The sequence below is a fragment of the Lissotriton helveticus genome, chromosome 5_1 (assembly GCF_964261635.1).
Source record: "Lissotriton helveticus chromosome 5_1, aLisHel1.1, whole genome shotgun sequence".
NCBI classification, from domain to species: domain Eukaryota; kingdom Metazoa; phylum Chordata; class Amphibia; order Caudata; family Salamandridae; genus Lissotriton; species Lissotriton helveticus.
Window position 1 is genome coordinate 1,420,199,559 of NC_136065.1, and position 12,736 is coordinate 1,420,212,294.

General features: G+C 51.0%; 1 protein-coding gene across 5 annotated transcripts in view; it reads left to right on the forward strand.

Moving 5' to 3' along the window:
* The window catches only part of AP4B1 (adaptor related protein complex 4 subunit beta 1), a 329,444-nt gene extending 318,775 nt beyond the window's left edge, over positions 1 to 10,669 (forward strand). For all 5 annotated transcript variants that reach the window (XM_078644400.1, XM_078644397.1, XM_078644396.1 and 2 more), the window contains one exon: positions 9,178 to 10,669. In XM_078644400.1, the coding sequence (XP_078500526.1) occupies positions 9,178 to 9,605 (428 nt within the window). In that variant the 3' untranslated portion in view covers positions 9,606 to 10,669. The remainder of the gene's footprint in view (positions 1 to 9,177) is intronic.
* The last annotated feature ends 2,067 nt before the right edge of the window (positions 10,670 to 12,736 follow it).

Below are 12,736 nucleotides of genomic sequence, written 5' to 3' on the forward strand. Positions count from 1 at the left end.
GCTCGCCCGGAGTTTGTAAGTGGCAGGGAGTGAGTGGCGCTGAAGAACTGGCTCTGCACACATTGAGGGGGACGACTATACTGCCAGCGGAAGCCCGCTGTAACCCCCCCCCCCCCCCCCCCCCCCCGCGGCCTTGGGAGCCAGCGGTACTTACTGGATCCTGCCGCTGCATGACTCCCGCCGGAATTTGTCACACCGTGACATAAGAACCTACGAAGCCATGCTGAGCCTGTTTGCCCCATGACTGGCAGGCCCTGATATTGTTGGGGACACCCGAGCCTGCCAGGACTGTGCTGTAGGCCCTTCCGTAGACCCGCCCTGCCGGAGGACTCTACCTAGATTGCTGGTCAGTGCTGAGGGTGCACGTGAGCAGGATTGGGCTGCTGATGTGGGAGGGTTTCCTTATACACTTGCCAAAGTGACGTAAAGACTCATAACGCGTCACATGCCACTGGTCAACTCAGCTTAAATATTAATCTGGACTGCGACTGCGACTGCTACTCGACACACATCATGTATGACAATATGCCCTTAACGTCGCCGCCATGAAGGAACCCTCGAGACCCACTGCATACCTGTTCCTTACATGGAACGTGCGAGGCCTGGGTGATCCCCCACAATCACCAACATATATTATCTTACCTAGATCGCCATAACATACAGCGATGCTGCAGGAGACACACTTTAACCCTAGCACTACCCTCAGGTTTGCCTCTCACTGGGCCAGCTACACCAGCTTCTCCTCTTGCTGTTTGTGTGCTCGAGGCACGTGTATCCTGGTAAAGAAAACCCTTCCATACACTCATATAGGTTCCGTGGGGGATAAGCAGGGCTGATACTCTATATTATGGGGCAGACTAGCCACGCAATCCTTCACGTTTGTATCTTGCTATGGGCCGAACACCGATGACCCAGAATTTTTACGGGTGCTCTGTGGCAAAATCCTTGAAATAGGTTCCAAACACCTGATATGGGGAGGGGATTTTAATGTCACAATTAACTCTGAGCTACACTGTTCACACCTGCAGCCCTATCACTATTCTAACTCCCAGTCCACTTTGAAACTGATTGTCGCGGATCACAAATTGATAGACGCGTGGCGTCACCTGCACCCGATGCGGAGGGAGGGTACCTGTTTCTCCATGGCCCGCGCCTCCTGGTCCAGAATAGACGCGTGGCTTGTCACTAGGGGCTTGTACCGTGGCTGACACATGCTCTCCAACTTCCTCGCACTTACTCTGATCACTCCCCGGTATTCATCACTCTCACTCCCCCACATGAGGGATCTCCATTTTTAAATTGGCGCTGTAACCCGCTCTCTTTGCTTGACCCGGTGTTCAAACTAGAACTTGAGCAGGAGATTGCGGATTTCTTCCAGCGCAATGAGAACTCTGTTACGCACTACTCAACTATATGGGAGGCCTTTAAGGTAACCATCCGGGGTCTGTGCATTGCCAAGAGCGGAGGAATCTTGAGAGACATTAGAACCAGGCTGCTTCAGCTAGAAACTGATCTCAAACATATTGAGGCTGACTTACAAACTGCCCCATCTCCTGAACTGCAGGCGCAGCTCTGGAATACACTAAACAAATACCAAGAAACCGCTGAAAGCAAGTGCAAATTCAGGGGGAAGTACCACAAGACACGCCAATATGGTGAGAGGGATAGGCCGGGGAAGGCGCTGGCATCTTTAATCCGCCCTCCGCGGTTCTCGAATACTGTCCTTGAAATCGAGAACGAGGATGGCCAACTGCACAGGAACACGGCAGACATTGTGGACACCTTTCGCAGATTTTATAAATGCCTATATAAAACTCGGAGACCACTCTGCAGAGTTTGACCCCTTTTTTGAGGACACTGCGAATGCGTGGTTGGGGGATGGCCAGAGGAAATTTCTTCTGGAGCATCATGAGGATGAGAAATCGTAACAGCCATAATGCAGCTACCATCTGGAAAAGCGCTGGGCCGGACGGCCTCCCGGCGGAATTCTACAAAGACTTTCATCACCTACTCATTCCAGTGTTGCGACATGTTTTCGAGGAAGCTAGGGAGTACGGGATCCTGCCTCCCTCTATGCGTGAGCCACTCATCATCTCTTTATCCAAACCAGGCAAATCAGCCACATATTGCGACTCGTATAGGCCCCCTCACTGGGTGAGTTTAGCCGCTCTGGAGTGCAGAGTTTCAAGGTCCTTATAAACAGGGGGAGCTAGAGGGCTGGGGTTTAAAGTTTCAGGAGCTGTCCCAGGGGCATGTAAAGGTGGGAGGGGGGAGGGATTAGCTAGAGCGGGCTCCGGGGTCTTTGGGGGAGGAGTATCTAGCTCACGATGTTGGCGGATGGATGGCGGGGACGAGCTAGGAGGTCTCGGAGTGGTACTGTTATGGGTGCCGGGGGAAAAGAAGATAAGGTCATTAATGACGGTGCCTATAACCGCGCTGTAGCGCAGGTCGGTTATCAGGGTCTCAGGGTGTCTTTTTAGGGTAGCGTGTTTGAATGATTTAGTGGCAGTCTTGGACGGCTTTGGGGGGTAGACTATGGTATGGGAGTTGTCACCAGATACGGATAGGTCAGGCCTCGACATGATGTGTGTGTGGGCAGGGACAAGGGATCCAATTTAGAAGAAGGAAGGGAGCTGTTTAGGGTGTCCGTTTGGTGAAGGTTAGCCCTTGTATGATGGCTGCCAGATTGATAGGGGTCCCTTCTATGCTCTGCATGTGGTGAATTTACTTTAATTTACACTGCTACATTAGCAGTATCTCATGTTTCTTGACACTGCAGAGTTATTGGAGTTTTTATTCCAAACTATATTTTTCCAGACTATTGTAGTGCACCATTCCAAGATGGCAGCCGATTTTCCTTGTGGAAATAGTCCTCTTTCTATGCTCCTTAATGTGGGGTCTTCTCATGAAGTATCATTCCAAGATGGCCGCCGCTTTTCCTTGTGTACAGAGTCCTCTTTCTATGCTGATTAGTGTGGTGTCTTCCCATGTAGCCGAGTGCTCTCTTGGCAGCAGAGACCCTAAAATTGAGGAATTGAGTCCTGGGCAACGGGGACCCCCTTCCCCCTTGTAGCCAGTAAACTAGGGAACTGGCCCAGATCGAGATTAGTGACCCAGGAAGGTCCGCTTGTGCAGAGAATTATGGCCTCAACGCAGCTCCTTCTTGGCTGATTTATAACACTGTTTTCCCACCTCAAACAGCAGACATAGCCCCAAGCCCATCCTCACACTGCCGGGCTCCACCATACCCGTCCAGAGCACCAGGGCTCAGCCGCGCCACTGTCTCACCTCACATGCCGTGTCGGGTCACCAGAAACACCAGGGATACACCGCCGACTCTGCCTCGGTGCGTGCCTCAGCCTCCTTAGTCCGGAGCTGGCTCTGGCATCCCACGGCAGGGCAGGGCTCCGACCCCCATAGCTGTCGTAATTTGCAGCATCAAGCGCCAAGTTCCGAGCGCTGCAGTGTCACTCAGGGAGACCGGGGTTAGAGCAACGCGCCATTTCAGGTAAAGGCAAAGTCACGTTGAGTGCGTTGTGTGCGACAGACAGTGAGCGGCTCGGCTCGGCGCATCAGAGCGGGGGGAGCAGGCACGCAACGGGCGGATATCACTGCGCCGGCCAATCCCAAGTAAGTTCGGTGCAAAGTTGGAGGGCTAAGGTTGTGAAGCCTCCGGTCCGGTGCAGGGTTCAGGTCGTATGGCGCAGGTCGTCACAGCGGGGACGTCGAGCAGCGCTGGTGTCCAGGCGGCTCTGGTGTCCAGGTGGCGCTGGGGTCCGGGCGTTGAGGGCACTGGTCAGAGCTGCAGCGGTCGTGAATCCAGGTGCGTTGCCAGCCGAATTTTCGATTTGTAGTAAGGATCGGTGGGCACAGCAGTACGGTTCAAGTAGCGGGCATGTGGTGTGATGGTGATGTGGCTTTACCGGCGATTTTAACCAGAAGGTGATACCCCAAGCCAGGAGCAGTGGCAGTCAGGACTAACCTCATGACCGAGGTGCTTCAGCCGTCTGTGAGCTCTTTGGAGCCCCTGCTTCAGTTTAATAAGGCCCTCACCGACGTCCTTTTGGGCACCTGGTCCAGGCCCAACACGGGGGCTCCCTTGGATAGGATGATTGCCCGACACCACCACCTGGCTCCGGGCTACTCCACTTTTCCCTCCCAACACCCCACCGCTGAGAGCTTGGTGGTCCAAGCCTCTACTTCCAAGAGCAAATTCTCTACCGCTCCAGCGGAAAGGGAATCCAAGAAGCTGGATCATCTTGGAAAGAAGATTTTCTCTTCCACCAGGTTGAGACTGCAGTCTGTAAACACTGCATCTCTATTGGGCCATTATTCCCACTCTGTGTGGGACTCGGTTGCGCAAGTGCTGCCTCAGTGTCTGGAGGAGGCCCCGGACAGTGCTTTCCCAGGCTAAAGTTTACTATCCATTGTGGGCTGGATACCGCCGACTCTCTTGATGGCCGTCGTCTTTTCGGCGACAAAGCGGACAACGCTTTAGAGTGTTTCAAGGACTCACGGGCTACGGCCAAGTCCTTGGGCCTCTCAAGTTACCCTACGCAGTCGGCTTTTCGTACCGTCCGTGGCTACGATAGGGGTGCCCCACTACGTCCCGCTCAGAGCCACAGGCCGCAGCAAGTTTCTTGTAAGAAGGGGGAGGTCTTTCAGGGACCTCTCTCTCCCTGGAACGTTACCGAGCGTTAGAGTCGGGCCTCCCTGAGGGGAGGTTTACGCACTTATGGTCTTGCACACAGAAACGCCAGCACACTACAGAGGGACACTACACCAATAGGTTAAGACAATGTGTTCTTTATATAAGGTTTTGCATTAGGTGCGGACGGGTACACACCGGAGTTAGGGCTTAGTTTCCTTTCGGGGATGGGAGGACTTGTGGGTTGAGGGATATGTGGGAAGTTCTCTGGAGTACTCACAGTCTCTCTTGAACAGTCTGTAATCCGGCTCTCAATCCTCGAGCCTTGGGGGGGATCCTGGAGGGTTCGTAGAGGCGGGGGATCCCACGCGTAAAGCTCTCAATCCTCGAGCTGTGCGTGCGGGGATTCCTCCCGTGGTGATGTCTCCAGGTCGGGGCTGCTCTCTGTCCTTAGTAGGGACTTTGCGGGGCTCGTTCTCCTGGCACTTGACTCACTCCGGTTGGGCGGCCGCTCTGGCACCACGCGGGCCGTCTGGGCTGCGGGACACTCGCAATCGCACTCTTGTGTACCACAAGGCGCACTGGGCCAGCTGCGAGCGTCTCGGGGAGCGCGGCTACTGTTCTGGCACCCCCAGGGATGTGTCGTACTGTCCTCAGCGCGAGGCGTGGTCCGCGGCTCGGGGATCCTTTCTGAGGCGTCGGCTACGGGCCGGACAGTACTGGGGGTGGGGCGCACCCTGGAGCGCGGTCGGTCTCCTTGCGCTTCCAGGTACGTGCCGTAGGGAGGTTGCGCTTGAGGCGTACTTGCCCTCTCAGGTACGCTGGCTTGATGGTTATGTCCCCGGCATACTGTGGAGCGCGGTCCGCTTTCCTAGCGCTTCCAGGTACGCGCCGTAGCGGGGTTGCGCTTGAGGCGTACTTGCCCTCTCAGGTACGCTGGCTTGATGGCTATGTCCGCGGCGTACTCTGGAGTGCGGTCCACTTTCCTAGTGCTTCCAGGTACGCGCCGTAGGGGTGTTGTGCTTGAGGCGTACTTGCCCTCTCAGGTACGCTGGCTTGAGGGCTATGTCAGCGGCGTACTCTGGAGCGCGGTCCGCTTTCCTATCACTTCCAGGTACGCGGCGGAGAGTTATCGGGACCCCACAAGGCTCTAGCCGCGAACAAGTCAGCAGGGCTTGAGTCAGGGGCGACGATGCGTCCTCCGGGGGAACGGGAGCCGCAACGTCGTATGCAGGGCTCTAAGGGGACCCGTCAGTGGGCAGTCGTTCCTGAAGAGCCGCGATCAGATCAGCGGAGCTCTGTTCAGTCTTTTTAGCGTGCGACGTTCTTCTCTGTCTTCCTCGGGTGGATCACACACACCCTTCCTCTCGGGTTCCAGGATCCAACTGCCGTTCCTCCCCCACTGGCCGCCGTTATATCTTCTTTGTCTTTTCCTTGCCCAGTTTCCGCCCCCTCCAGATGGCTCCTTGGGGTCCGGGGGCTGGGCTGCTGCTCCTTGCCATTTGGCAACCTCCCTTTGAAGTCCGGAGGTGGGAGGGGTTCTCAGCAGCCCGGCAGGGATCGGGCCGGCCTGGCGGGAGGTGTCATCGAAACTCCTCCGCCCCATCCTGCTGGTCGCAGGCTCGCTCCCCCACAGCTGGCCAGGGGGTGAGTGGCGCTCTGGTTTCCCTGGGGTTTGGCCTCTGGGGGGCAGGGTGCTGGCTGACCTGACTCTGTATCGGCGACCCTGGGTCCTAGGCTTCCTGCTCTGGGGGAGCAGGGTGGGGGCTACGCTGGGGTGGCTACTACTAGTCTGGGACATAGGACAGGGTTACGCTGGTGGGGGCCCTGCCCAGGTATATGAAGGGCCACGCCGGGGAGGTCTGGTCTAACATTGCCCAACCTTTGAGCGGGCGGAAACATGAGAACAACCGCCCTGGTTCAGGGGGCCAGTCCACCCATAACCCCACTGCAGCAGCCTCCAAACCTTCCTAGTCCAATATTTCAGACCCATCAATAACCAGTTCGAACAGCGAGCCCGGGATATTCGGGCTATGATCCGATCTTTCGGCCTCTATCATGGGTTTCGGTCAGGATGACCCTGAGGCTGCTAGGCCTCATGGCCTCCTGCATCCTGCTGGTCGATCATGCCAGATGACATATGCGGGCTCTGCAGTGGGACCCGAAGTTCCAATGGGCGCAGCATCAGGGGAACCTGTCCGATTGCACCCAGATCTCAGAGGGCACTGCACAACAACTGCAGTGGTGGCTTACAAACCAGGATTGGGTCAACGGCAGATCCCTCTCCCTTCCCCAACCAGAGCACACAGTGGAGAGGGACACATCCCTTCTGGGATGGGGTGGCCACATGGGACAGGCGGAGATCAGAGGCCTCTGGTCTCCAGCGGAGTCTGGGCTCCACATCAACCTTCTGGAGCTAAGGGTGATTCATCTTGCACTGAAGGCATTCCTTCCCTCCTTCCAGGTAAGAGTATTGCAGGTGTTCACGGACAACACCACCGCCATGTGATACTGCAACAAACAGGGCGGGGTGGGGTCGTGGACCCTATGTCAGGAGGCCCTGCGCCTCTGGACATGGCTAGAACGTCAGGGCACATCCCTGGTTGTTCAACACCTGGCAGGTTCCCTGAACTCCATGGCGGACGAACTCAGCCGCAGGTGTATGATGGATCACGAATGGCGTCTTCACTTGGAGGTGGTGCAAGGTTCCTTTCAGCAGTGGGGAGAGCCTTGGTTAGATCTCTTTGCCACTGAAGAGAACGGGAAATATCAGCAATTCTGTGCTTTGGAATTTCCATTGCGGCACTCACTAGGCGACGCTTTTCGTCATGAGTGGAGTTGCAGTCTGTTGTACGCCTTTCCGCCTATACCACTTCTGCCAAGAGTGCTGAAGAAGATCAGGCGCGACCGGGCCAAAGTCATTCTTGTGGCTTCGGATTGGGCACGAAGAGTCTGGTATCCCGAGCTGCTCAACATGGCCATCGATCCTCCGATCCGACTGCCTCTTCGGGACGATCTTCTGTCGCAGCAGCAGGGGACGGTCTTCCACCCAAACCTGTCCAGCCTCCACCTCCTTGCTTGGAGATTGAGTGGCGGCAGATGACGTCATTTGACTTGCCTCCCGAAGTTTGTGATGTAATCTTGGCAGCCAGACGTCCCTCCACTAAGACCGTATACGCCTGCCGGTGGAACAAATTTGTTACATGTGCACAGCAAAGGCTTTGGATCCCCTCTCTGCCCCTCTTTCTGAGGTTCTCTTGTTCCATCTTTCTTTGGCCCAGCAGGACTGCTCGGGGCACTATAAAGGGCTATCTCTTGGCCATCTCTGCCTTCCTTCGGCTTTCAAATCATATTCTGATGTTTATGTGGTCCGGATAGATAGTCCTACTTAATTTGTAGGTACCGTACGACACCTGCTTTGTCACCTTTCTGGCTATAGCAATTTCAGAAGTGTATTTTTTTAATAGCATTTTTCTTAGTCTTTCGTTTTGTTTCTATTAGCATGCCACTCTTTAAACACCTCATTACATTTTCCTAAACCCCTCCCATCTAGTAGTAGGTATTACCCCTTTTCCAGCTACTCCTTCTTGTCCTTCCTCATTTATTACAAAAGAGTACACATGCAGAGAGTTCCGGACCCATGCGTCACCCTTTCCCAACCGTTCCTGCCTGTCTCCACCATTGGACTTCTGAAACTTCCTGTTGGGCTGCAGGACACCTTCAGCATTTTTCATTATGCGTCATAATTGTTCATGATTGCTGGTTATCGGTTTACTGCACTACCAGGAAACCCAACATACAGCTATAGCAGATTATTCTTAAAGTATTCCCTATATCCTAAAATAATAAGGAAATGTTTGTGGGGGGAGAAAGATTGGAATAGCAATGTTGGCTGCGTGTAGTTTACAAACCCATTTTGATTTTCCAGTGTGTTTTAATATATTGTGCTTATTTTCTTGCAATGCAATGTTCCCTCTACGTACACAGTTGTAAGTGTTGGCTGAAGAGATGTATTTCTCTATTCAAGACGCTAAAAACGATGTCACAGGTGAGAAGAGTTATTGTAATGTTTGACTGTTCATTAAAGGTTCCCATGATGCAGAACTGAACTGGGGTGATAGGCAAGTAACCTTTTCTTCCACAGTAACGAGCACCAGTTTGTGAGTCGCCTTGCAGTGGTAGATGGTGTATAATGGGCAGTGAGCTCTATTAGAAGGTAATGTAAATATAATAAAAATCTGAAAAGTAATTACTTCAACCAGTCAAAAAGGACTTAACTACCATTTTGTTTACTAAAATACATTTTTTGATATTTTGGCGGGTTGCGACTTCGGATTATACTCCAAAGGAGAGTTTACCAGGGCTCTAGACACCAAGTGGGTTGGTATTTGTCCAAGTGTGGTGTATTAAGGAGGTAATATTCTTTCAATCTGCTTAAATTGTAATGTTACTCAGTAATGTGTGCCTGAAAGTTTAGATTTTTTAAGAACGAGAACTGTAAAACGTTTTTGTGTTCTGCTTGGTTTTAGGTTACATGGATTCTAAAGAGGATAACGATGTATACGAACTGCAAACTGATTCAGATAACCTACAGTTAAGGCGTAATATACAGATTGATCCAGCACTGTTTGAGGCAAAGTGGGCTTCTCTGGAAATAGCTTACCAGAAGTCTGTCAGCTGGAAGGGAAGTGCTTTGCCAGACACCATGCAGACTGCTTTAGAAGTGGTGGATATCAACACAATAGCAAGGAGCAAGTCTGGTACCCAGCCCTGGAAAGCCTACCTCTATGCTGAGGATGACCAGGAGTGTTTGTTTTTAACAGAACTGCTGCTCGAGGCACACAGTACAGAGATCCAGATTACAGTGAAGCAAAGTAAAGAAAACAAAGCAGCACTGATGAGCTTCGTGTCTCTTATGGAAACTGTAATGCAGACGGTTGCTGGTTTGAAGCCCTAAGACTGCGTTCGCTTACTATCCACTTTTTGACATCCAGGTGCAGTGCAGATGAAAGAAGAATTGCATTTTCCATACAGCCTGATTATGTTCTCTATGTCCAAATGTGATCAAGGTGGCATGTTTCAGTGAGATGAGACAAAAAGGCCCTTTTTATCTGACACGTTCAGTTTGCGGAGACTCATCATAAGTGTTGGATTTATAACGTGCCTTATTAGCACAGAGGCTTCCAAGCGCTGAACTGAATAAAGCATTCAGATCTTGAAGGCCCAGGCTCACGAAAAAAATAATCTGTTTTTCTATTGACCGATTGAATGCAGGGAATAGTCAAAAATGATCTAAAGGGAGAACCATTATATTAAAAACTAGTTCAACTCATGATAATGAAGAGGACTGGCGACGCCTGAATCAAGCAGAAATAATAAGACCTGCAGAGTGGATGACAGGAACATTGGATTTTGTGGTTGGATGTGCTGTGGTAATTGTACATGCAGGAAAGACTTGAATTGGCAGTGAGTTGCTTCTAGATACTTGGGAGCTGTACTCTTACAACCACAATGTCACACAGCCTAAAATTCAGAAAGAGTTAGGATACAGCATTTGACTGACTGCTGTAAGATCATGCCTTTTGCAATCTGTGGCCATTTAGGAATGCCACATTTAAAGAGAAGTGGGCTGAGCAGTATAGACCCATCAGCTTCATAAAAGGTTATTTGCACCCCTTTGAACCAGTGTTTAATCTTCCCTCAACAGAAGAATATTAATTTTCGAAAATCACCTCGCGCTAAGGGTGTAACCACCTTGGGCCTGTAGTAAGTAGCAGAATATGTCAAATAACATGGTGTCGTTTTTTAAGGTTTGAGGTTGGACTTATAATTGATAGAATAGAATTAAATTGACATTACGAAAATGTGCCCATTTAACATAACTGTGGCATGAACAGAACCATGGTAGTGTTACCTTTGTTTATGAATGTTTTTGATTGTACTGCTTTTAAATTAAGGAACTGTTCGTTCAGTTGTTTAAGTAATTTAAGCGGGATATTAAAATCATTAATTTCCTAAAAAGTGAGAAACTGTATTGCTAAAAGTGTGTTGATTTTTCATTCGAAGTTCATCTTGAAAAATATATGCATGTGGACTATTTTTATGTTTTCTTTCCATTCCCCTCAGGCCATAAATCTCAGCTTTATGCATAAATATTCCAAGCTGACACGTCCAACAGTTGGGCTTTTTTAAAATACATATATATATATATATATATATATATATATATATATATATATATATATATATATATATATATATATATATATCTGTAATTCCCCATCTTAAAACGCGCCACAGCTACTGGTGGTTGCCAGTAGGTAGTTAGAGTTAGGACCTAGTTTCCATAGGAAATCCGCAACATTCTATTTGGAATAACTTTGGCGCCAGTGGAGGAATTCGCAAAATTCTCCAAGATGGCCTGCTCTGCTCCTTCCCTGAAAGTTTGGGGTTGATCCATCAAGCGGGGGCGAGAAAAAAGGGGGGTCCCAAAACGTGTTTTCCCCATGCAATTTTCCATAGCACCTATGCAGCCCCCTCCAAAACAAAGAAAAAAGAAAAGTTGGCCATGCCCCGGGGGATGGGGTCCCCGGGGCTGGAATTGGCCACGGGAGGGGGGCCACGCGGCCCCCTTCCCGTAAAAATGTTTTTTTTTAAAGAATCGGGGGCAGGCCCTGGGGATGGGGTCCCCAGGGCCAAAACAAAAAAAAAAAGGGGGGCTACACAGCCCCCTTCTTAAAAGTATATATATATATTTTTTTAAACTGGATCGGGAGGAGGCCACGCCCCTCCCTGCACCTCTCTGCAAACGCGCACCCTGGCGCGTTTGCAGAGGTGGACCTACTTCCACTTGCATACTGGGGGTCCCTGGGGGCCAACTAGCCCACCAGGAGCCTCCAGTTTGGGCCAGGGGGCTCCCTTGCAGAGAGGTGTAATGAGGCCACGCCCCTTTTTACACCTCTCTGCAACGCAGTCCCCTGGCGCATACTGGAGGTTCCTGGTGGGCTAGTTGGCCCCCAGAGCCCCTCATTATGCAAGGGGAATTAGTTCCTCCTCTGAAAAAGCGCCAGGGGGCTGCGTTGCAGAGAGGTGTACAAAGGGGCGTGGCCTCATTACACCTCTCTGCAACGCAGCCCCCAGGCGCATACTGGAGGTTCCTGGTGGGCTAGTTGGCCCCCAGGGACCCCCAGTATGCAAGGGGACTTAATCACCCAACTTAGAACACGCTACAGGGCGCGTTTGAACAGTGGTGAAGGTAGGGAGCGGAGTTTGAGGTGATGTGAGTGCAAATATGCCCTGTGGCGCGTTTTAAGTTGGGGAATTAATTCCTCTTCAATCCAGTGGTCCCATAGGGGGCAACTAGTCCAACAGGTATCTCCAGTAAGCGCCACGGAGCTGTGTTACGGAGCTGTGTTGCAGAATGTTGTAGAAAGGGGGCGTGCCTTTGAACACCACTCTGCAACACACCTCCCTGGTGCATACTGGAGGTACCTGGTGGGCTAGTTGGCTCACAAGGGAGCTCAGGATTGAAGAGGAATTAATTCCCCAATCTAAAACGCGCCACAGGGCGTGTTTGCACACGTTACCTCAGGCCCTGCCCCCTTCCTTCACTATTGTGCAAAATATTCCCGTAAAATCAGCCAAACTACGAATTCCGATTTACTCACCTGTTATCACAAGAGACGTCAGTGCTGCATCTTTGAGCTCACTGCTGATCCTGAAAAGTAATTCTAACCATACTTACAGTAAGTTGAATTTCCTTATATAGGCTAACATTGACTGGTTTCACTTGGATATTTAAGTGTGAAGTTTTGGAACTTAAAAAAATTCCTCTAAAATCAGCTGAACTACGAATTCCGATTTAGTCACCTGTTATCAGGAGAGACCTCAGTGCTGCATCTTTCAGCCCACTACTGATACTGAAAAGTAATTCCAACCGTAGTTACAGTAACTTGAATTTCCTTCCATAGGGTAACATTGACATGTTTTACTTGGAAATTCTTCTAAGTGGGGAGTTTGGAACTTTAAAAAATTCCTCAAAAATCAGCCGAACTACGAATTCTTATTTACTCACCTGTTATCAGGAGA